This window comes from Glycine max, chromosome 8, assembly GCF_000004515.6.
Source record: "Glycine max cultivar Williams 82 chromosome 8, Glycine_max_v4.0, whole genome shotgun sequence".
Taxonomy (NCBI): Eukaryota; Viridiplantae; Streptophyta; class Magnoliopsida; order Fabales; family Fabaceae; genus Glycine; species Glycine max.
Window position 1 is genome coordinate 8,029,755 of NC_038244.2, and position 24,358 is coordinate 8,054,112.

The following is a 24,358-nucleotide window of genomic DNA, read 5'->3' on the forward strand; positions in this document are numbered from 1 at the left end:
TCGTCCACTTTACTCTTTACTGAAAAAAATAAAATAAAACCAAGTCGTTGGGAGTGAAGTGGTAAGAGATTGTTTTCCCATTCACTATTAATTTTATGTCCAACTTAGAGTAACTTGATGGGGCGAATCCGACAGATATCATGTTACCAATTGGCGAATCTGAATCCATAACTAGGATAAATAAATAAACTAGAACATGTGGTTTTCTTCAATTTCTTGCAAATTCAATTGAATTGAATTGATCAATTCTCACGACTTTGGCCGTGTAAGCAAGAAGTTGCTTTATGCCTCCCAGTCCTAGGACAAACTACCATTCCATGCTTCCATTCAACTTTACGTGCATGGTAAGTGAACTTGGCCAAATTTAACTACAAACACACGCAGACAAACGAAGGAAGCGCCCTAAAAAAAAAAAGGAGAGAGAAAATAAGAAACAAAACAAATAAAAGGTCTCTGAGTGAACTTGGAAAGTTGGAACCTGCTGGCTCTTAACCAAATGTGACCCTAGTCATTATGTTCCCACAACTTTTACGCTTTTCTTTTTAAAGGGACAAAAACGATTGTACTATTTGACTACTTGAGCCAATTCTTTTATGCCACGTAGAAGCATATTAACCTGGGGTTTCAATTTTGCAATTGAAGCGAGCTACTAGTACCATTCCCCATCTTTGAGATTTATTTTAACGGGTCGAGAAAATTTTCGCGGGAGTAAATAGATAAGGTTAAGATGGCGAGTGGGTGGAACACAATCATTGCAATTCAATCCTCATCCCCACACAGCCCAGTGTATTGTGAATGGTGGGGAATATATCATATATGTGTATCTCAAGGTCACCACCTATTCCAAGTAAAGTAGGTCAAGGAAAAAGAATAGCAAGTTAAACAAGTAAAAAACAATACATGACCACGTACATAGCCATTAGGATTTAGGCATCACTATTTTTGTGTATACATTGTATCACTATGTAAGACTTGTAACAATATTTCTAAATAAGTTATTTTAGGTGGGATCATATTTCATACGTGTTATCATAGGCATCTTTATTTTTCAAAAGAAAAACTACAAGCGTGTTACTTGTTAGATTTGTTGGACTTCTTTCCTATATAGAGTAAAAGCTTAAATAAGAAGGTTCATTTTGTTATTTAAGTGAAGAAATATCAGATTAGATGAGAAAGAGAGATTCATTTGAAAGGGAAAAACAATTATAAAACATTGAGAGAAAAAGAAAAAAGAAAATTATTGTGATTTTCGCAAACCTATTAGAGAATATTTTTTAGATTGTAATTACAGATTTGTTCACTGTTGGATTGGACTAATCTTTGGACGACAGGGTCTACACACGTGATACTTCAAATTGTCTGGTTGGATTGTCAAAAAGATATCTGAAGAAGGAGATAAGTGCTTTGCATTTTTCGCTTTTTATTTTGGGATTTCATCTTCTTGTTTCCATTGCTTTGGTCTGGACGATTCGTGATTTATATCCTTACATTGAAGGAGAGTTTTTCATGTTAAACAAATTACATCTCTTGTGTGCTTTTGATTTTTCTTTTTGTGCTTTATATTTTATTATTACTCCGGAAAGGTTGAAGGGATTTATTTCCAACTTGGTGTTGATCAGTTTTTCATCATTAATGAATTTCAATTGTGAACATATTTAACAAGGTGGCCAACGTATGGGTACTTAAAAACATTTTCAGTTATTAGAAAATAACAAAATTGACGACCAACAAATTAAAGTGGGATTCGATTTGGCAATGCTGGTTTTAGCGATGAAAACAAAGGCTAAAAAGTTCCAAGCATTATACAGGAATAACGGGTCGTTTTATTAATTATTTAATTGTACTTGTTGAGTAAACTAAGTTCGACCATATGCAGAAAATGTTTCATAACGCATAGTCGGTGACTAACCCTTACCAAAGATCCCGCAATTGGCATGGCACTATAAATGCACTTTGTAATATATTGGTTAGTTTTATTTTTTTATTATTATTATGACTTATATACTTTAATGTATGGTTGATGGCACGCCATCCTGCTATTAGAAAGTCCAATTTCATTTGAAAAGAAAAAAGAAAAAGATGTCCCACTCCTAATTCTTGCTGTCGTCTCTATTTTCTTTCTTTCTATATATTCTAACGAATGTTTATATGATTATGCACGTTTTCTATTATTCATATTTCTTTTAAGCTTTAACGTCAGTTTTAATTAACTAAGTTATCCGAGGAGAGAGTTCCTGCCTCACAATTTCATCCCTTAATATTTGCCAGTACTATACTTATAATTAATGCTTAGTTTTGCAAGTCAAAGCAAACATTACAACTAAAGGAGACAAAGCAATAAAAACAAACTGTGAGGATAAGCTAATAGTTCCTACGAGGAATAATATAATTAATATATTGTAGTATTTAAGAGAAAAATAATCCTGAATATGCCCCTTACTTACCAATAAACTATACTAACAAGTAACAAGTAATTGGGATTTGTGAGATTTTAGCGTAAGGAACCAAAAATGGGATTAATTAAGGAGAGGGAACCATTGTTTGAGTTATGTTCCATGTTGCTTAAACGCATTTTAGCCTCTGCTTTGGGTCCCTTTCCTTCCTCGTATACGTTGCACATATCCCACTGAGTCCTACACGTGCTGGACTTCTGGCCCAGTGTTTTTGAGTAATTTTGAAGCCATCTAACATTCTCTGTTATTTTCACTTCCAAGAATTAATTATTATATTATGTCAGTTCACTCAAAAACATTTTTCCTTTTATTGCTACCACTATTATTGGATGAAATAAAATACCAAAATGAGAAAAAAAAATAATAATTATAAATAACCAAAAAAACCCTAGCATGAGCAATAGCCGGTCAAAAGTCAAATATGAAAAAATTGGCTCATGGCTTATACCTACACCCACTAATGCTTTCTCTTTTTAACTGTCATGATTCCAGTCAACAGAGAATAATTTCGGCGTCCAAAGATGAAACTTATAGTAAAGGAAGAAAATCTGAAAGTTGGATAATAATGAAAGGGTAAAGTTAAAAGCATTTCAATTTGAATTCTCCATACTAGGATGTTGTTCCACTGTTGATTCGGAGGCGTCAACTAATTATTTCCATAAGTATAAGCAAAAAGCTTTGGCAGTTCAAATTTGAGAAACCAATGCGATGTGCTGTAACTTGAAATTGCTTAGTGCCGGCAATTCTTGGGACACCCTTTACGTGAATGGTAAGTGAAGTTAACCTCACCACAATTATCTTATCATGCAAGTGTTAACAGCTGTGTTTTTTAAGAACAAAGGTTTAACATGATTTTTGCGCTTCACATTTACAGGTATAAGTTATGGTTTACCTTCTCTTTTTTTTTATATACATTTGGGAGGGTTAACTTCATCTTTAATTGAATTAAGATGAGGTACCTCTGTCACGAGGTGATTAGGTTTAAATTTGTTACTAAGTTAAGTTGATTAGCTGTTTACGTTAAGGATAATAACACGCTACTTTACTTCTTGAAAGATAAATGTGTGATCAGTTCTACTTTTAAATAATAAAGGCATCAAATAATCATATAAAAAATAGGACCAATTTGGTATAATAAAAAATAACACTGAACAACCATTTAAGTATTTTCATTATAGAGAATGAAACGAATATATATATATATATATATATATATATATATATATATATATATATATATATATATATATATATATATATATAATTCAAAAGATATATTATGAAATTCAAAAGAAAAAGACGGTACTATAAATGCCATAAAAATAATCAGTGATATAAATGAAAAGATAATTATTATTTATTAAAAGTAATAAAATCGTGTTTCAATATATTATTAAATACTAAATATATAAATAAAATTCAGCAAATTAAGATCATAATAGAATTTATAAAATAAAATAAAAAAGAAAAGAAAACTAAACCATTTTTTCATGTTATAAAAAGAATTTGTTAACAAGTCAAAGTAAATTAATTTTTTTTTACTTTACTTCCTTATATAACATATTCATGTGTAAGTATGAAATTGCATACATACTCATAAAATAAAATGATTTGTAGAAATTTTAATTTTAGACTATAAATATTCTTAATTTTGTAAATTTATACTATAACAACATTACAGGATATTATAAAACATATTAATTGGATTATCCAAAATTTTAAATATATGTTAGATATTTGTGATTGAAAATTTAAATTAATTTGTTGACATGAATTTTAAAATTTCCGGTGTGGCAAAATGCATGCTTTAACTTACATACTATTGTCCGTTTTTTTTTTTTACAGAATATAATAACATCGGTTTAGTGATAAGAGATTTAGATAATTTGCATTAGTTTATAGGTTTTTTCATTTAAAGAAAATGCTTGGTTGACACTATCATTAGGTCTCAATTAAAATTTGAAAACCTCAAATTAGCCTTGGATATGATGTAACTGGTTCTAGCCTTCTAGAAGTGATCACAGTATTTGTACATGCTTTTGTTTTCGTTATACATTATTTTTCAAGGCAGCATGCAAACCCACGTCAGTACATAAAATAACAAGAAAGCATCATAAACAATATTAATTTGAAGGATATAACACACTTTCCTGCCTAAACAAGAAAAAGAAAAAATAAATAACAGCCGGCCACAAACCGAAGACAGATTATCGAGGCCTTTTCATTTTCATCACATCATTTTCATAATTTAAAATGACGAACATGTTTCATGTATTATTGCTGAGTTTGGACTTCAATTGTTGTTACTTACGCTATATATGCATGCATCTCGACAAATATATAACAAGCTATACGTCACCGTTGAGACTTACTTTCTATCTGATTACGCCACAAAATGATTTGTCAGTGTATGAGATAAAGTAATAATTGACAATTACAACGAACCAAGATGTGGCTGTAATTAATTAACCAAATTAAATTCTTAATGGTGAGTGCAGTTGCTGGTTAGTGATTACTGATTAGTAAGGAAGTCAGATGTGTCATATGTGACCATCGAAGACTAATGAACATGGATTTACACCCATTTGCTAGAATTAGGAAGATTAGGTTTTGTTAGCGATCATTTAGGTTCATACAAACAAAATTATGATGCATGGTCGGTACCTTATCCTGATTATATATATGTGTGTGTCATTACCAAAGAGACGAGACTTCAACATTTTCGGGTACCGTCACTGTTTTACAACAGTGATTAATTGACAGTTCAATAATATACTTTTTCCTTGTATTTCAGAAAAAAATTATCATAAAATAAATATCGGGTTTAATTTTTTAAGATAATATTAATTGTTTTTTATTAATAACTCTATTAAATACTATTTTAATTTTTTAATATAATATTAATATTAAATTTAATTTTATAAAATTATTGTTCACATATGTGTAAATCACTACTCACTTTAATTTTTTTTGAATGTTATATTTATTAGGAATATTGATAGAAAAAACTAATTAATGTTACTTTAAAAAGTCAAATAAAATATTTTTTGGAATAATTTTTTTTTATCAAATACAATACTTATTTTGAAAGAAATATAGTATTGAGTAACATTTTTTTAGACAAAAGCTAACAAATATCTTAAAAAGTGATTTTTTTTATTAAGATACATAAAATTGTGTTCATAATTTTTTTATGTTAACTTATGATTTTTTATAAATAATTTTTTATTTTATTTTTTTAATCAATATCCTGACACATTAATTAAGAACTTTTTTTTATTTGTAAACTATGACCTTTCCGTTTCTCACACATAAAAGTTACCTACTGACTACTGTGTCTCATCTAATAAATTAGTAAAATGTAACTAATTTGTCACATTTGAAAAGATAAATACACGAGCTAAAATTATTTTATTATAAAAATGATATGTTAATTAATTAAGTTTAAAATTAAAATATTGTCCATCTTCAAAAATAAATAACATAAATAAATTATTTATTATTATTATTATTATTATTATTATTATTATTATTATTATTATTATTATTATTATTATTATTATTATTATTATTATTATTATTATTATTATCACGGATAACAGTAAAGATATCCAAATTGAAAGAACAATAAATGAAAATTTTAAACATTACTTTCACGGAAGAAATGTCATGAAAGAAAAAGGTGTGTTACACCAATTCTCACTTTGTTCTTTTTTTAAGGAAATTCTGACATTTGTTAAACAACTTTTTATTGGATAATTTATTTATATCAATTTATCATTGGGTTGAAAATTCTTATTATATGGATTATAATTAGATCATATTAATTTAAAATTATTTAATACATAACTTATAAACATCAAAATTAATGTAATACATACCTTAAAAACTTTTAATCCAAAAATAGGTTTTGAAAGGAAACTATCTAAATTATTAACTAGTATGATTGTTGGTATAAATTATATCAGGCTAATTTGATATTTTAAAAAGTTACCGTTGAATAAAAATTCCTTTTGCATATTTATATTTGCCAACCTTTAAGAATACCAATTATTTTGAAGCATGAAAAATTAATTAATTATTGTTTGGGAATGCTAGTTTGAGACTTTTTAAAAAGAAAATTGCTGAGTCAAAGAAAAGAAGGGTTCTTGTATAACTTAGCCGGATATTCACTTTAAGCTGTGGTCCTAGAAAATTCATTCTCACTTGATCAGAATGAAAATTAGAGAATAAAAAGGAATGCTCACTAAACAGGGGTGCCCAAGAATTGCACCCACATCCAAAGACAAGCCTCAATAGGGTCTCTGACAGTTTAGGTATAGTTGGGGCCATCATCATAGCAAATATGTGTTTGTGGCCACAAATTGAAGAGCAAATAGAAAATCTAACCAAATTTTGACATTCTTGCATTGCACTCACAAACTTTAAACTTGTTCATTAGTGGCATTGGAATTGCGTTCATGATCATGTTTTAATAAAAGCTAGAAATGTTATACTAATCTTTGGAAGCAAAATTGCCCATATCAGCATGTGACCGTGTAATAAACGCTTAGAATATGAACTGAAAAAAACAAAATAATAAACTTTAGGGGGCCAACTTACCAGGAAGCCGACAAAATAATCTTAGCTTTTTAGAGGTTTGGCAAAACCATTGTACATGATATCAACCAAAATGTTGCATAATTTAGTACTTCAGAACATGAACACACTAGTCACCGAGAGAGTGTTTTTCTTTCTCCCACACAAGTCAATCATGCCCATTACCCAGCACATCTTTGCTTGTTGACTCCGCAACCAAGACAGGAAACAAAAGGACCATGCAATGCAAGAATTGAGTTGAAATCTATGCCATAAATGTACGAACTCAATTTAAATGGGATTTTGAAGAAAAAAAAAGAATTTGGTGTGGTTAAACTTAAAATTTAAAATATTGGACTTCTATTCCATGGAATTTATTATTACAAATATCCCATGGGTTAGTTTTGTTAAATTCTTTAGAAAGGCACTTAATTGTAGAAGAAAAAAATGTAAAATAAATCAAACATCTCTCTTAAATTAAAATTAACTTTAAAAGAAAGAAATAATAAGGTTAGGGTCTGAAACAAAGAGAGAGGCTATAATTTGAAAATGAAGTCATAAACATAGAAAGAGAGAGAATATTATATCATAAAGATGTTGCATGTATAAATAACACCTCGTGAAATTAGGGTTTAAAATATGAACACACCCGACAACAATAAACATTTAGAAAAACAAAAAATGGAGAGATGTATAAGAGAAAACAAATATTGGATTCATACTTGTATAAGAAGATGATTGATGTTTTGGGGTGTACGTCTTCAATGTAAGCTTGAAAATACTTTCGTCAAGGCATCTTGGATTTGTCGAATTAGAGAAGAGGATTCAAAAATTGGAGCGAGAATGGAAAAGTGTTATTGGAAGCATAAAATTTATATTAGATTTTATAGATTGGTAGGACTAGTAATCGATTTAGAAAAAAAAATCTAAATTTGATCTTAATACAATCAATTTAAAAAGGTTTTGTGAATTTTGTCAGAAATTTCAAAAACTAAAGTGTTGACATTCTAGATCATTTATACAATGAATCGATGTAATTTTTTAAATTGATTTACTATATAAGCATCTAAGAAATTATTGTAAAAAAAATTAGGTAAAATTATAAAATTGGTTCCCCACTTTATTTCTAATTTCGGATTTGGTTCCCCATTTTTTTAATTCATGAATTTGATTCTCCTATTTTGTAAAATCGTGCAATGTTGGTTTCTCAGATCACAATTGGACGTTGACTGTTACAAAGGAATGTTGACTATCACGTGTCACGATATTATTGGATGATGATTGTCATGTGTTATGTTCTGATTGGTCAACGAAAACAATAATGCATTTCATATTTTCTAGAATTGACATCCAATCAGAATATGACACGTGACAGTCTTCATCCAATAAGAGCATGACACGTGATAGTCAACGTCCAATTGTGTCATCGAGATCAATATTGTACGATTTTATAAAATAGGATGAACAAATTCGTGAATTAAAAAAATGAAAGACCAAATCCAAAATTGAAGATAAAGTAGGAGACCAATTTTACAATTTTACCAAAAAAATTAAAAGTTGCAAAGGATGTCCATGTTTTAGATTGGTTGATAGAGAATTTCTCTACAAAGTATTTTCTACATCAATTCTTAACACAAGCAATCTAGAAAGTGTTTTCTAAATTAATTGTATATAACAACCAATATAAAATGTTTATCTCAATGTTAAAAAAATATTGTTCTCAATGTAAATCTCTGTTATAAAAAAAACATTTGTTGTACGTACTACAAAATTCTACCTAAGAATACGCTCTGAAAATGGCTATCATAATTAGGAATGTGTGTTTATATCATCATACTTAGACATACGAAATATTTCTGAGACTGCTCAACATTATACTTCTAAAAGAGACATAATTAGGATGTTGTTTTGGGGCCGCAAATCTAACATAATTTCTTTTCGGCTATAATAGCAACACTAATTGCTTCCACATGCTTGCATGAAAAAAAAGTATCACAAGGCAACAGACAGAAATCAAAATCATGGTCTCTTTATAAGGAATGCTAGCTAAATCCTGTCCATTATCTTAAAGCAATATTTGATATAGCTAGCATATAGGTAGACCTCAAACACTTACTGAGTGCAATAGATATCTATCATTGCTAACCACCATTTGCTTCCTTAAAATGACTTGTTTCCACCAAACTAGACCCCTGCTGGTCGGTGCTTTACATCTTGAAGCAATTTGTGGATGAAAGTTCAAATCTAGTTGAAGTGAATGCTGGATTTCTTATCATATTTACTTTTTTTTTTTTTTCATTTCGGATAACCCGAACAGACGTTATTTTTGTTTAAATCTGTTAAGAAATATAATTTCATGCATTTTATATAATTTACTTGAAGGAAAAGGGAACACAAGAAATAAAACATCTACAGTAACTGGTATTTATTTAAAACTAATTAAAAAGGCTTTCAATATTATTTAAAAATTAAGCAATCTTAAGAATGATAGTAGTAAATTTGCTTTTAGGGAAATTAAATTATACTAGTTATTAACTATCATTTCCCAAATATAAATAAGAAATTTCTCCTTTTTCCTTTTAGACATTAATTGCTTTGAGGGATTACTTTCTTTTTCCTTTAGATAGTTGACTTAGAAAGTCATTAAATTCGTACTGCTCGAAAATACATACCAACCTATACACATTATAATACCTTGATATGTGGGGAACATTTAAGAGGGAGAAAAGTAACTAAGATTACTTCGTTAGCTTATGAATGGCAGACATATTACCAACTCAGCTAAGTAACACATTCAAATAGGCTATTAATCATTAATTGCAAGTATATAACTAAAATTGAAAGAAAATAAAATAGCAAAAAGACAGTAGTTTTTTTAGTCATTTGAGTAAAAGTGAAGCAATAACTTGTGTTGCTAAGTTCGTAAAAGAAGTCTGAGAGGGATGCTAACAATTGACAACAATGATATTTATTATTTTCTACTAATTTCTTTGCCTTATTTTATTATTTAATTTCTTTCTCCTTTTAAACCCAAAAACGGAGCTATCAGTTTTCAGCAAGTGATTCGGATTTGTAGGGAGTGTGGAATGGCACAGTAGAGAAGAGAGGCAATATAGTTGAAGAGAATAGGATTCTTTGATGTAATATGTGGCTATGGATCTTGCTTTTTGTCCACTTTGGATTATGAGAGTGGATATAATGATTTTGGCTCAGACTCGAAGATAAGAATGAATTGAAGTTGTGTTAAATCTTTACGACATTCCCTTGACTTCCAATAGGACGCATTCACGATCTTTGGCTTTTTATCCCGACTGTACAAATTTGTGGTTAGACTTCTTCTTGTTAATATAAATTTATTTTATAAAAAATAAATTATTAATATCAATACTGTAAATTTAAAATAGCAATACGGTATATTGCAATAATAAATGGTTTTATTAGTATGCAATTAATATATTTTATTGTATTATGTTATTAAATGTAATACATTTTCTTATTAACGTAAACTCACAATAGTTGATCTTAATTAGAATATGCTTCGTAAAAGCATAAAAGTGTTATAATAATAAGATGGTAGGTTTTTGTAATAATTTTTTTATAAATTATATTAAAATAATTTTCAATTGGTTGATAATATAAAATCTTTATTCCATTAATGAATAAAAATTGACTCCAATAATTAATAGTAAAATACTTATTAATGGTACACTTATAGATTAATTTGATATTTTTTTCATTTTAAATCAAGAGTAAAATTCATATTGAAACAACTAATGCATAATTAATATAAATGTAAAATTTTTGATAAAAAATATCAAAATTAGGAAGTGTGAGGATAATAAAAACTTGGTTCCTAATTGTTTCAAAGTTTCAAGGCTTTTAGGACTTCTCGTTTAGGTCCATTATGCCATTACAGAGTCCAGATAACAGCCTTTTACGACTTCTCATTTAGGTCCATTATGGTCGCATTTATTTCTTCGGCCCGTGTTTTCAAAACAAGGACAGAGACCGCAAGAATGAGTTTGCATACATCACCTGATTAACTTGATTAGTGGATGGATTAGAAATACTTATTAGAGTAGTGTAATTTTGCAAATTATTTTTAAAATATTTATTAGATTAGGGTTTTTTTTATTATGTAATATTGTCACTAATTTTTTTTTGTTCATGTGGGTTGCACTTCTATAGGTACAAAGACACAGCATATAAATAAAATTTGGCAAACTAATTTTGCTTTGCAATAAAATGTCATAGGTAAGCATAATAAAAACCATGACATGTGGGCGATCTTTAACTCCCTATTAATCGTGGTTACTGGTATCTTGTAAGGTAATTTCTTTATGACCATTATAGTTTCAGAAATGATTATTGTTATGAAAGTGAGGTGGGTCTGTATTCGAGCCACGAATGCCGCATGGGAGAAGTTTGAGCCGTGAGGTACAAAACTAATAGGAAATAAATGAAAGATTTAAAGTAGGCAACTTTTTTTTTTTTTACAGAAATTAAAATTAAAAAAAATCTAAAATTTTATAGAAAACAATTTATTTCTTGAGATAATCTCCTTCTTATTTTTTAGAAGAAAAGGGAAGGAGAAAGAGAAGATTGGATTGGGGATTAGGAAAAAATGGCGTGCAGGGGTATGCTTCGTTCCACCATTCTCATAGAACCCAGCCTACTCCGTTCTTTAAATTTCAATTCTAACAAACATCACATAGCTTCACTCAACCAATGGTCTTGCCGGTTTCATTCTCCAAAACCCCCTTATTCTTCCTCTCAGAACGAAACGCCGTTGTCTCAGGACCCTGTCTTGAAGGCCATTTCAGGTAATTCCAACTATTTCATTTCAAAACCCACGAAACTGTTACATTCCGTTATTAATTTTGCTATTACTGTTAATTTTATCGTTTTTCTGTTACAACAGAGATTTCCAAAGGCGAAGGGAGGGTTGGCCAAACAACAAACGTAATTATTGGAAGCACTGCTGCCGATGATTCTAACAATGAATGGTTGGCTTTGGACCAGAAGGTTTTGTTTCATTGTTTTCATAAGGCTTTCTTTGTTTTCGTTTAGTAGCTACTACTTGTGAATATTGGATTAATTGTTTGTGCTGCACAGGTGAACTCGTACCCAACCGATCGAGGATTTACCGCCATTGGAACTGGAGGTGAGGATTTTGTGCAAGCCATGGTTGTTGCTGTCGAATCTGTAATCCAACAACCAATTCCTCAGGTATATCTATATCAAGTCATTTATGGAAATTGAACTTTCGTTATCGGATAAGTTTTACTATTATATGATAAAACTCCAAATGACATCCATTTTGATGTCATGATAATTATTACTAATTGAGGTTGGGGTCGGGGTCATGTGTGTGCCTGTCTAATATTAACTTAGGGCCTGTATGCATACAATTATAAGTGCTTTTGAGAACTTCTCTACTGAAAATGTAGAGCTTTTTCCAGTACAGAAGCCCTCAATATGACTTTTAACCTTGTATCCAAACTGGCTATTATAAGTATTTCACTATCAATCTTATTACTGTAAGGTTAAGTGTGCCGCTATTTTTGTATCTAATTTGTGTGTGTGTGTGTAAATTGGCTTCCTCTTGAACTCTACTTGATGTTTATGGTGGGTGACGATGTTTTGTTTGCTGAGTTTGTATAATAAACTAAATTAATAACAGTCGAAGAAGGAAACTTATATTTTGTGTGAATGATGAATTGAAGGAAAGTAATAGAAACTGAATAGGCTTAAAGGCAAAAAAAAAAAACCTAATTGTAGTGATTTTGTTGAAATAAATTACATTTTACTTAATATGTACCTAAACTCTCACAGGATAAGTTTTTCTATATCAGCATCGCAGGATAAGTAAATCAATATGCTTACAACTAACTACTGTGGCCTTACTGAGTCTGGTGCAACTTTTAAACTTAAATAGTTTTGTGCCTGTGGTGGTTCTATGTTTCCATGAATCTTGATCAACTAAACAGTGCATCAGTTATAACAATATAAAACTACGAACAAAATATATGTGAAGTTAATAAACAGTTTTGGTTTACTTAATAAACAGTTTGTCATCACTCGGGCTAATTTAGAGCTATTTAAGATTAACTGCTGATATAAATTAAGGTTATTTTGTATCTATTTTTAACTTACTTTGGTTAAAATTTGTTTTATATCTTCTTTGGTGGTAATGTTTAATTGGTTATTGATGATCTTCTGTCATAAAAGGTGTGCTTAATTACATTTCATTTTTCAATGAAGATAATTAGGACAGAATGGACTTGTTTCAATGAATTCAGTTGTCACTTTAATGAAGACTATGGACTTGTATAGTGCTGGAAAGTAAATCATAATATGAACTTGCAAACTGGACTGGTTGCTTGTTCATTACCAACCCAATATTGATAACATAAAATGTATGTTGAAGCTGACTTTGATTTCTCTTTCAATTATAATTGATTCTCCTTGTGGGCTATGGACTGTACAACATGATGTGAATGTAAACCTTCGATAGTTTGCTAGGTTGCAGAAGATTTGCTTGATTCAACTGTTATCGGTATATTGCATCTATACTTTTATCCAGTGGTCGAGCTTCATTTTTCAATTGGAACTTGACATCTTTTTAACATCTTTATTACAGGGATATGTGAAGCAAAAGTTATCGTCGGGGGGCAAATATGTATCTGTAAATATTGGGCCCATTCAAGTTGTTTCTAGTGAACAGGTCTTTCTGTCTCATTTCGTCCCATCTTTCTAATTTCTATCACTTTGCAGTTAATTGCTATTGCTTATTTCCACTAAAAGAACATGAGGGAAAAGAAGGAAAGGGTATATTGTCTTTGATATGGAATGTTGTTGCATTTTTCAGGTCCAAGCTGTATATAATGCCATGAGGACAGACAACCGGGTGAAATATTTTTTATAATCTGTCACATTGTTTTGTAGAGAACACCACGATTGCAAGGTATGTACCAACATGGTTTTTTACTACCTAAGCATTAATTAACCCATGATATCATTCTAATCAGAGTAATCATGGTGCAATTTGGATTTCTTTTGTAATCCCTGAAGATGTAACATCATGATTTGTTAATGGTAGATAATCTAATAGCCACTACTTTTGCTTTTTTATTTAATATATGTAGTTGATGGGTGATCTATTTTTCATAAATGGTGCTTTGATTGTAGAACAATCTAGTTTTGGAGTGTCATAACGAGTGGAAGAAATAATTAGAGAAAATGTTCAGAATTCTTTCTACAAAGAGTTGGATGTGGATGCCTTGAGACAGTGAAACGGCCTAGTTAGTTGATTTAGAGTGCATGGATTAAAGTTTCATCCAACTGAACTTATGTTCAACTCAATCCATCACTCACATTGTTAGCATTTATGCATTGGCACGTACAAGAGTGCTTGAGTTTGATCTTCAGAATGCATTGAGTCTCTGACCCTTTTTTCAACCCCTTTCCACCTCTCTCTTGGTGGTCAAGAGCCTGATTAACTAAAAAAAATCTTCTTTGCTTTCAGAATTTGTACTAATTTGTTTCAATTGAAAATGAAACAAAAACTTGGCATTCTCTACGAAACTTTTGAAGTTGAATGTTGAACTGTAAAATTTCGAATCTTTCCGAAGAAATATACATGAACGTAATACATTACAATAAATAAATTCACGTCCTCTATTTTTATCTTTACTAATTATCATTCCTTTTTTTTTCTTTTCTCACAAATCAAAGAAAACAAAACTTGTGAATTATTCGGGTGTCTTTTATACGGTAGTTTATTTACTCACGAGTTTGGTGATTCCATGAAAGAAATTGAATGCAAACTTCTATTATAATGAAATAAAGGCACGACATTTGCATAATTGCATTGAAATTGAAGAATTGAAATTTCAAAGCCAAAAGAAATTAACGTAAATAGAATAATTAATCGTTTGGTGCTTCCATGAAAGAAATTGGATGCAAACTGCTATTATTATATTGAAATAAATGTACCACATTTGCATTGATATTGAAGAATTGAAATTTCAAAACAGATATATTAGTCGTGGTTTTTCCCATGAACGTAAATAGAATAATTAACATCCATTATTTAATTTTCCGGCTTTATTAATTTTTTTTAGACAGAGCATTATAAAAGCTATCATTTATTTAGTATGTTTTCGTTTTTATTTCTGTTAATTGCTCGGTCAACTATATTTTGTCCCATGTTATTTATGACATTTTTATGCAAACAATGAATCTGAGTCTAGCAATTCGTTAACAATACGTTTTTATTGCCTTATTACCTAGATTAACACGTAAAAAGCTAAACACAATTATTGTGATTTACTACTATAGTATATTTAAAAAAGTATATTCAAAAGATAGTCATTAAATCAAAATTAAGATATATAGTATTAAAAATATAAATTATTGTTTGTCTAATTTCATAGCATTAGATGTAATTACTATATAGGCAATTTTAAACTACCATTCATTTATGTCATTATATTGTATAAATTTCATTTACATTTCAAATTAATATATTGACATATAATGAAGTTCTTAGTATTGTTGTTGTTGTATAGGGATGGAGATTGAGATTGAAATCTCACCTTCAATACTTAGTCAACGTTTACTTTATATGCCAACATCTTTGTCAAACACGTTTGTAAGCCGCCACTGACTTTTTAGTGGAAGAATAAGGAAGAAATTTCAATGGGAAAGAAATTTGGGGCCTTCAATTAGTGTAACTGAAACTTGTGAGATTTCCAAATTTGTGAGACCAAAATCAGAGTAGAATTAAACCGATAAAAAAAAGCGAAAAAAAATTTATTTGCCACTTGAGTGTGTTACCTATTCTTATAACTCTTTCGGTTTGGACAAATTGAAATGGACGATAAATAATCAAATTTGCCATTGAAGACAATGTCTAAAAAGTAAGAGAACACAATGCACAAGGTTATCATCTAGTGTCGGTAGATTGCAGCGGAATCATCACATGTAATCTCGCAACCCACAACCACAAACAATCCCATTCCTCCTTTTTTTTTTGTATCCATAACCGACAACATAAATTGGAAAAGCAAAAGCAATCTAGAGTTTTTCTTTTAATAAAGCTGTAGTAACATATAGATATATATGCTCCTCTCACTATTCTTCTCCAGTAATGTATTTCACTACACCGGTAAAAAAAAGAATACTAATACTGTAATAATCCTGAACCCTAACAGAAACGTGCGTAGTCACGAGTGTTATTACCCATTGGAGGAATCTCGAAATGCCAGAGCCTCCCAACACCTTTGACCAAGTGCTTCCTACACAGAAACTCCTCCGCGTAAACCTTCTCCACCTTCCGATCCACATCGTGCAAGAACACGTGCGTCACACCGGATCCCTTCCTGTCCCTCGCCATCACCGCCGCCGAGAATATCGCCGCCATGCGCCCCGGCGCCTCCGCAAAGTACCCCTTCGGCGCGTCGATCATGATCAAATCCCACTCCTTCTCATAAACCTCGTCAGGGAGGTTATGTAGGGCAAGTTTGCACCGCTCGTTGCCGCGGAGCGTGGCGGTGGCCGGAAAACACGCGGGTTCGGATCGGTACGAGGACATGAGGCTGTCGGCTTCTCGGAGCTGTGTCCGGTAACGGACCGTGTGGGCCCGGAGGTAGGGCGCCTCCTTGGTGACGATCCCGAACCATTTAGGGTCCTCCTCGAGGAACAGCGTGGTGCCGTGGGGGTTGAGGCTGGCCCACATGAGAGAATCGCGGCCCAGCCCAAACACGAGGAAGTTGGCGGGGCGGTGGAGGCTTTGGAGCACGTCGAAGGTTATTGTAATCTCGGAAAGAGATTGTTGAGGGACAATCTGCAGAACAGAAGAGATATAAGTTTGGTTGGATGAATGATTAAGAAATAAGAGAAGAGGAGGAAAAAGTCATTAACATTTGTGGATACCTGAGAGGTCGCGTAGTGGAGGATGGCTTTGAGTTGCATCGATGTGGGGCCATCGGTGAACTGCTGCTGCTGCTGCTGCATCGTTCTTGTTATGGAACATAGGAAGTTGTTCTCCGAGGTTTGGATCAAGCTCACTATGAAGAGTGTGGCTCCGATGATGCCTAGTACCGCCAAAAGCCACACGAACCACCGGCTCTTCATTCTCTCATTCGCTAATTGCATTGAATATCCCTTAATGGATAGATATAGTTAGTTTGAGGGGTTTGGAAAAGAAAATGGTTATGGAAGTGGGGATAGGTGAGGGATTTTTAAAGTGTTTTTAAGATAGATAGATGTGAGGGTAAGACGGTGCAAATAAATGGTAATTGGGGTTAGGGGTTCGTAATTTGGCAAATGCGCTGCACGACCGTACGCGGGGCAGTGTCTTCATGTTCGGATGGGATTGGATGAGACCCTCGGAGTTTTTGAAATTTAAAAAGTGGGTGCCGTGTTTGAGAAAATGTCTGTCAGATGTCGCGATTCTCGCAGTACCACGTGGTGCTACAGTAATCATGATTCATGACCCAGTCTTTGGTTTTTCTTTTTTCTTTTTCCCTATTTCGTGAGGAGTAATGATCTAATGACCTGTTTGATACACATTATACATGTTTTTTAGGGAGCACTTGTAGTTTTATATTCCAACATGCTCTAATGGATTACTAGGAGTATTTAAAATGTTCTGATTTAAATATTTTTTGTTTAAATTTTAAAAGACTTATTTAAGTTTTTTATACCTAAAATATAAACCAATTTTATATTATTACTTAACATTCATTTTACTATTTATCGTTAGTGCCTTCTTGTTACATGTTATCGTACCTTATCACTTATATCTTGCGTCACATCATCACCTTTTCTTTCCCTTTTCCAACGAAAATCGTCGTTACCGTGCCGCACCACCATCGACCAAGCTACACAACCATCACCACATTGACTTTTTTCAATTCAAACAAACAAAACAACAATGATGAAATGAACCATCCAACATCACAATCACCTCTCTGGAAAAAAAAATAACTCAACCTAACCCTAAACCCCATTCCCTAATTTAATGTTTTCCCACTTAAAACCCCACTTCTCTCTGGTTCGTTGTGACACCCATGAGCTATGTGGACTCTCCTGACTATTCAAACCATGCAAAAGATCATCAAAGCCATGAAACTTGTCGTCATGCACATCCATCGCGCCTAAGATGTCGTCGTTAACAGCCACCCCTTGTCTCGAACCTTGCCACAGTGCTCAACGACATCACCCAATGCCTCCAAAACTAGGTTTTTTCCACCCTTTTCACTACGCCATACGTTTGAAAACGGTCGCTCTTGTTGTCACCAATGATCACATAGAGGTGTTGAGGGTGGAGTTGTGCATGATGATGCGATGGTTGGTGATGGCTAGGTCGTTGTTGTTGCGAGCACATAGAGGTGGATCTCAGTGGTGATGGTGTGCACGGGCGGTGAATGAGCTTGGACATGAGTCACGGCTTCTTTGTTGTACTAGCGTCCTCACGGATTCGCACCACCTTCCTCGACGCAATCGAATCCACTTGTGTTGTTGATAATTATGTTTTTGTTGTCATTATCGATTAAGAGACAAGATGGATCATTGAGGTGAGTTGTTTTATATTGGTGGCATGGGGTGGGTTGTTTTGAGTTGGATAAGAGAAAGAAGGAGAGAAGGGTTTGGATGGCGCGGGTTTCCGTCAAAGAAGGGAAAGAAAGTGACGACGTGGTGCTAAGGTGTCGAAGATAAGACGTGATGACAGGACATTCTATTTGTCACATTATCACTTAATGAAATAAGACTAACGACAATTAGTAAAATAAAATGTAAAAATTATTCAAATACTTGGTTGAAAAAAAATATTTTGTAATAATTTAAAAGCGACTTATATTTGAGGTATAATAAAATTAACTAAACCAATTTTAAAATATCCTCAACAATACTATTTAATTACTACTACAGTAATATATGCCGGAAAAAAAAAACAGCATATAACTATTTGCTGATTTTTGTTCTCTTGGCTTGCGCTTCTTTGACACTTGTTACATGCCCTGATGTCCTACCGGTGTTCTGCGTAATATTTTGGGTTCTTCTGAATCATTCTCTTCCTTGCGCGATTAATCATCTCTTATTCGCCAATCAACACTTTGGGGAGAATCGTTTCCTCTGACGAAGCCAATCTTCAAAGAGAAAAAAGGGCACACTATTTAGTTTCTTTTTTGTCTGAGGAAACAAGACTCAATTTGCTCCATTTGATCTTTTTCTATACACAGTAGTTGGTGAGTGGGCCGCGCTATCTTCCCCGTTTGAGATTCCCTTTACCCTTAGTTGTGACGATTATTTTTATGCGTAGGGAGTTAAATATTGTCTCATAACTCATTAGTTTGCCATTTCTCAATAATATAATGATTACTTATGTGGAAATCATTTTTATTAGATGTAACAAAAGGATAATCAGATTAAGTTTCTAACCTTTTTTTATGAATGATCAAATTTTTAATGGAAACTTATCTTTAAATTTATCAATCGTCACAAATAAAAATTAAAACGTTTTTCAATTGGTTTTAATCTTGAATAAAATTGATTTTATTTTATTTCTTTTTAATAAAAATTTAATTGTTTCTCCTAATCGTGACATGTTAGCCTCTGAAACGGAAATATATTAATATCCCTTATAAAAGTCTACGGACAGAAAGAAGAAGAAGATAAGTTTGTACATAACTTTCCACATATTTGGTGGTCCCAACTCAACCTTCCATATATCACAAGAATATGAAAAAAAAAAATCGTCAAGTTAATACCCATCCTCCAAAGTGCATGGTGTAAACATCTCTTAGATATACAGGCAAATTTTCAATATTTTAAAATATTTGATAATATAAAAAATTTATAATAACAACATGTATTATGTACTGTGCTCTAAAGTACTATTGTTTAGGATTTACAGTTTGGATTAGCAGTCACCTCATATAGACATAATATTTCTACACGCATAAAACTATAAATAGTTAATGGTATTTACCAACTGTCATGCAAACCAACAGAATAAACAGTATAGTATCATTTAAAAAAAATAATTATATCTTGATTGTAATTTTATATTTCTTAATTTTACAATTTTATTTATAGTATTAAATGAATATATTATATCAACAAATCTTCCCATAAATGATAGAGTTTGAGTCAAATTGAAATAAATGGTACCAGTCAAATTTAAAATCGAGTAAGAATAAGATAATTGCATGTCAATGAACACCCTTCGCTCTCCTTGTCCTGTGTGACATCTCTTCACAACCATTTCCACGCTCTCTCCTTTCGCATACTTTTCTGTGGGTATTCATTGGGTCCCACCACATCAACAGATCCATTCAAATCCAAAAATTAAATGCTCACTTTGAGTCTTGATTAGTGGTGAGTTCAACTTATCATAATTTTTAGAAGCAACAAATAAATAAAATTGTGATGAATTTAATTTATTACAAAAGTAATTTTTTGTTGCCTTAAAAAATATGGTGAACTCAACTTATCACCCATCCAATCCACTTAATTAGTGTTTTGTCATACGTCAATAATAGTTTTAAATTTAAATAACCAAAAAATATTTAAATGTAAAAATTATTACTAACTTATTACTACTTGACAATTAATTGGAGATATAAGATTCGTTTTGTGATAAAAGAGAAAAAAAGAAAAAAAAAACAAGTTATAAGTTTAAATTATTTTATTAATAAAAATTAATAAATTAATAATTAATATTTAACGATAAAAAAAATTTAGAGAATTAATCACCCATAAGAAGAAAGTTGACCCAAAACCCAACAGATGTGTTGTTGAGTGGGCTTGGTTGGAAGAGATACCATTTTTACCAAAATTCCACATGGATCCAGGAAACTACTATTGGTATATATGGGCCAACGAATGCATATTAATTATATATGATACTTTTTTTTACTCACTTAGTATATATTACTTGTGTTGGTATTATTATATCCGGTAGAATATCATTATTGTACCTGTTCATCTCTAATGTATGACCATCATGCATTTAGATATTGCTTGTGTTGGTATTATTATATCCCATCAGAATATTATTAATGTACCTATTATAATCTGTAATGTATGTTCATCATTCATTTAGATATTACTTGTGTTTGTATTATTATATCCTGCAGAATATTAGTATTATTGTACCTATTTTTTTAGTGTATATCCATGATACATGCATGTGCTGGCCGGGCCATTGCTAGACCAAAAATAATGTAGATGTGTCTTGCATTACCCCCAATTTCGATTGGTTGTGATCTGATTTTTCTTAGGAAAAGAAATCGAATAGTTGTAGTCTTAAAAAATTCCCTGTTTAATCGTTGAATTTAGCATTTATTTTCATATCTAATTCCTGAATATAATAAAAAATAAATAATCTATGAATTTATATTCCATTTATCACACTCTCAATATAAAAAAACCCCATCCTCAGTCAAAAATGAGAGTAGTGATAGTGTCCCTTTGGTTCCGAGCAAGGACTGCTGCGAGCACAAGGGCAGGCTGCTTGCAGCTTGAAGAATGCCAGCACCACCAACTGTCCATCCCATAACTCACTCTTCCTTAACTTGTCCTCATCCCAATCAGAATCATATCAATGCCTTTATTAATTACTACTTCATCCATTTGCCAAATACTAGCTCATAATCCGAATCTAACTTAATGACCATATAAAGAACTGTCACTTCATAATTAGCACAACTCCAACTTTATTGGAGAAATTATTGTATGATACAAGTAACTATATGATTTCACCAATCAATTAATATTGTGTATGTTAATTTTAATTTGTTAAATTTTATAACAATTGTCTTAAAATTTATCCTAAAGATGATTTTATTTATTTATTGACGCTGTAAGTGACTATGTACGCTTATTACAGTCATTTTCATTATTTTATAGAAAAATTCAAGCACTGAAACTCTATTAGGTAATATTTAATATAAGTGAAAAGGAATTGTAGAAATAAATGAATAAGAGTTGTACATTAAAAATTGTGGTTGTAATTTTTAAAGTGATTGACTAACCGGAAGAAATATTATTATAAGTAAATTTACAAATTAATTGTACATTCACCAAGAAGGAAATACATATCAACTTATATATATATATATATAATTTAATGTAAGTATAAATTCAAGATTTAATAATATTTCTTAAAATATATTTAAATTTTGCAATTGATTCCTAAAATAAAATTGTTTCTTGTTGGGTCTCTAAAACTTTAAAAGTTTTATGCGAGATCCTTGTCGTTAGTCTCTATCCAAAATGTGATAGCATGTTCATTATTTGGACACATCAGCGATACTCATACAAAGTCACGTTAAAGATATCAATGACATGACGTGCTACTAGGAGACTTGCTTTGTAGTGAGGCAATGAAGGTTTTGGAACACATAATGGAAGGGTCAAGGAAACAAGAGATTTGCTTCGCAACTTCTTCTCTGTTAACAACAATCACTTCTTCTTTCTTTCCTACGATAGGTGCAATGGTTGTAGGAAGAGGAGTCGCGCACAATTACAGAGGTGGTGGTGTCGCGCATGCAGTGATAAGGTTGGGTGGCTACGACAGTGGTGGTGGCTTAGGTGGCAGTGACATGTGTTAGAGATGGGGCGGCTGTTGGTGTTTGGTTACGTTTGGTATTGGAGAAATCCTTATTTAATGATCTAGGCATACATGAATTCTGCAACGAGTGGCCTAGGGTAGGTTTTGAGCGTGTGGGAGAAGATAAAATGGTTGGGATAGAGGGTTGGGAGTGGATCATGTGCGAAAGAAGGAGAAGGCGATGGGGTGGACAGCGTAGACTTTGAAAGAAAATGTGATCGAAGATAAGGTACACATACGTGAGGTTTGAGAGAGTGATGGCGCAAAAGCGAGTGAGCACCACAAGCCAACATAGGTGAGGTTTGGATGACATCATCAGATGACATGTACTGCCTTCTAATGTGACTTCATACGTGTATTCTTAACATGTCACCTAACGATAGGGATTTTTCACAAAACTTTTAAAGTTTTAGGGACCTAACAAGAAACCCAAAAAATTCATCGATCAATTGCAAAATTCGGATAATTTCTAGGATTTCTAGCATGTTTTAGCCTAAATTTGATTTAGCAAACACATTATTTTGTAGTTTTGTATTTAAAAAAATCATTATGTTTAACATAAACTAACTTATAATTAAGAATAACCATTGATCTTTTATTTTATTTTATTTACAAATGATTAAAATGGGACACATTTGATTTGATTTGATGGCAGAGCTTCTGGGTCTATCTCCAAACTCCCGTGACGCGGCTATCTTCAGAAATGCTTCGTTGAGAACCAATTCAGCTTCAACAGCGGGAACACCACCACCACTCTCAGACATCCACAAGGGCTCTTATGGAAACATGCTTAGACCTGTTCTCATTGCAGACCTAATAGCTGTTGTTTGGGCCATTTTCTTCGTCGTGATTCCAATTGGTTCTGTCTACATTTATTCGTGATGGGTGCGTTCAATTAATGACTCACGTAACAGATAGCACCACTTTAAATGAAAGTAGCCGTGGTGGTTGTTTTGCTATTACTACTCATAATGTTTAGTGATGGATGGATTTTGATTAATTTGCAGGGTTGCAGCATATATAGAATTAATTGATTTGAGTCTGCAACATTTTGTCTAGAATTTTTCGACCCTCTTCAATTCTGGCTGTCTTTATTAAAGTAATTATCTTTGTGTGGACTTCTTTTCCACATGCTAGAATATAGCATATGATAGATTACTGTAAAGTAGTGGCCCATCAAGGACTATGTTTTAATTTGTTTTAGGTTGTACATTTCGAACTGCCATATGTTACGCTAATCGTTATTCACTCATTAGTTACTATCTATCTAAACTGGGTAAACAAGTACAACATTTTTATTGTCTTTCTAATTTCTATTCTATATCTGTCTATTGCTCTATATAAAAGTCTACCTTCTGTACATGTATAGTCTCCTTCATGTAATTCTTCCCGACGTCCAGCTATTAAAGACTTACAGGACTACAGGAGTAACTCCCGCACTATTTAAAGCGTACTATTGTTATGTGGGATGGACTTTTAATGTTAGATTTTTCTTCCTTTCTAACATTAAAAGTATATTAGAATAGTGAAATCATAACAAGTGAGTATGGGTTAAAAACTTAAAAGTAAAAATATTTTTTATTAAGAGTTAATTAAGTTTTTAATCTTTCAACCTCTTTAGATTCTAATTTTTAGTCCTCCCTTAACTATCCATCCATATTTTTAGTCCCTCAGATTTGTTGTCCATGTTTAGTCTCTCATT

The 24,358-nt window shown here is 31.8% G+C and overlaps 2 protein-coding genes across 4 annotated transcripts; one reads left to right on the forward strand and one right to left on the reverse strand.

Annotated features, from left to right (window-relative positions):
• The first annotated feature begins 11,417 nt into the window (after nt 1-11,417).
• Nucleotides 11,418-14,730, forward strand: LOC100819554 (uncharacterized). 3 transcript variants are annotated; one of them, XM_041018089.1, is made up of 7 exons: nt 11,424-11,468; nt 11,611-11,854; nt 11,953-12,056; nt 12,147-12,260; nt 13,675-13,758; nt 13,903-13,998; nt 14,223-14,730. In XM_041018089.1, exons 2-6 carry the CDS (start codon nt 11,656-11,658, stop codon nt 13,957-13,959), a joined length of 558 nt encoding a protein of 185 aa, XP_040874023.1. In that variant the 5' UTR covers nt 11,424-11,468; nt 11,611-11,655; the 3' UTR covers nt 13,960-13,998; nt 14,223-14,730. The 3 variants fall into 3 exon arrangements, with proteins under 3 accessions (XP_040874024.1, XP_040874023.1, XP_003531196.1); XM_003531148.5 differs by having other exon boundaries at nt 11,437-11,468; nt 11,608-11,854; XM_041018090.1 differs by having other exon boundaries at nt 11,418-11,468; nt 13,903-14,492.
• Nucleotides 14,731-16,093: 1,363 nt separating this feature from the next.
• LOC100820087 (probable methyltransferase At1g27930) lies at nt 16,094-17,449 on the reverse strand. Its single transcript, XM_003531149.5, has 2 exons — nt 16,971-17,449; nt 16,094-16,881 (listed from the first exon to the last, which is right to left on the reverse strand). Exons 1-2 carry the CDS (start codon nt 17,190-17,192, stop codon nt 16,243-16,245), a joined length of 861 nt encoding a protein of 286 aa, XP_003531197.1. The 5' UTR covers nt 17,193-17,449; the 3' UTR covers nt 16,094-16,242.
• Nucleotides 17,450-24,358: the final 6,909 nt, after the last annotated feature.

Coding starts and splice junctions, on each gene's coding strand:
- LOC100820087 (XM_003531149.5), bottom strand. CDS start 17,192: ATGCAATTAGCGAATGAGAGAATGAAGAGCCGGTGGTTCGTGTGGCTT. Junction 16,882..16,970: donor TCCACTACGCGACCTCTCAG/GTATCCACAAAT, acceptor TCTGTTCTGCAG/ATTGTCCCTCAACAATCTCT.
- LOC100819554 (XM_041018090.1), top strand. CDS start 11,656: ATGGCGTGCAGGGGTATGCTTCGTTCCACCATTCTCATAGAACCCAGC. Junction 11,855..11,952: donor TGTCTTGAAGGCCATTTCAG/GTAATTCCAACT, acceptor CTGTTACAACAG/AGATTTCCAAAGGCGAAGGG. Junction 12,057..12,146: donor GGTTGGCTTTGGACCAGAAG/GTTTTGTTTCAT, acceptor TGTGCTGCACAG/GTGAACTCGTACCCAACCGA.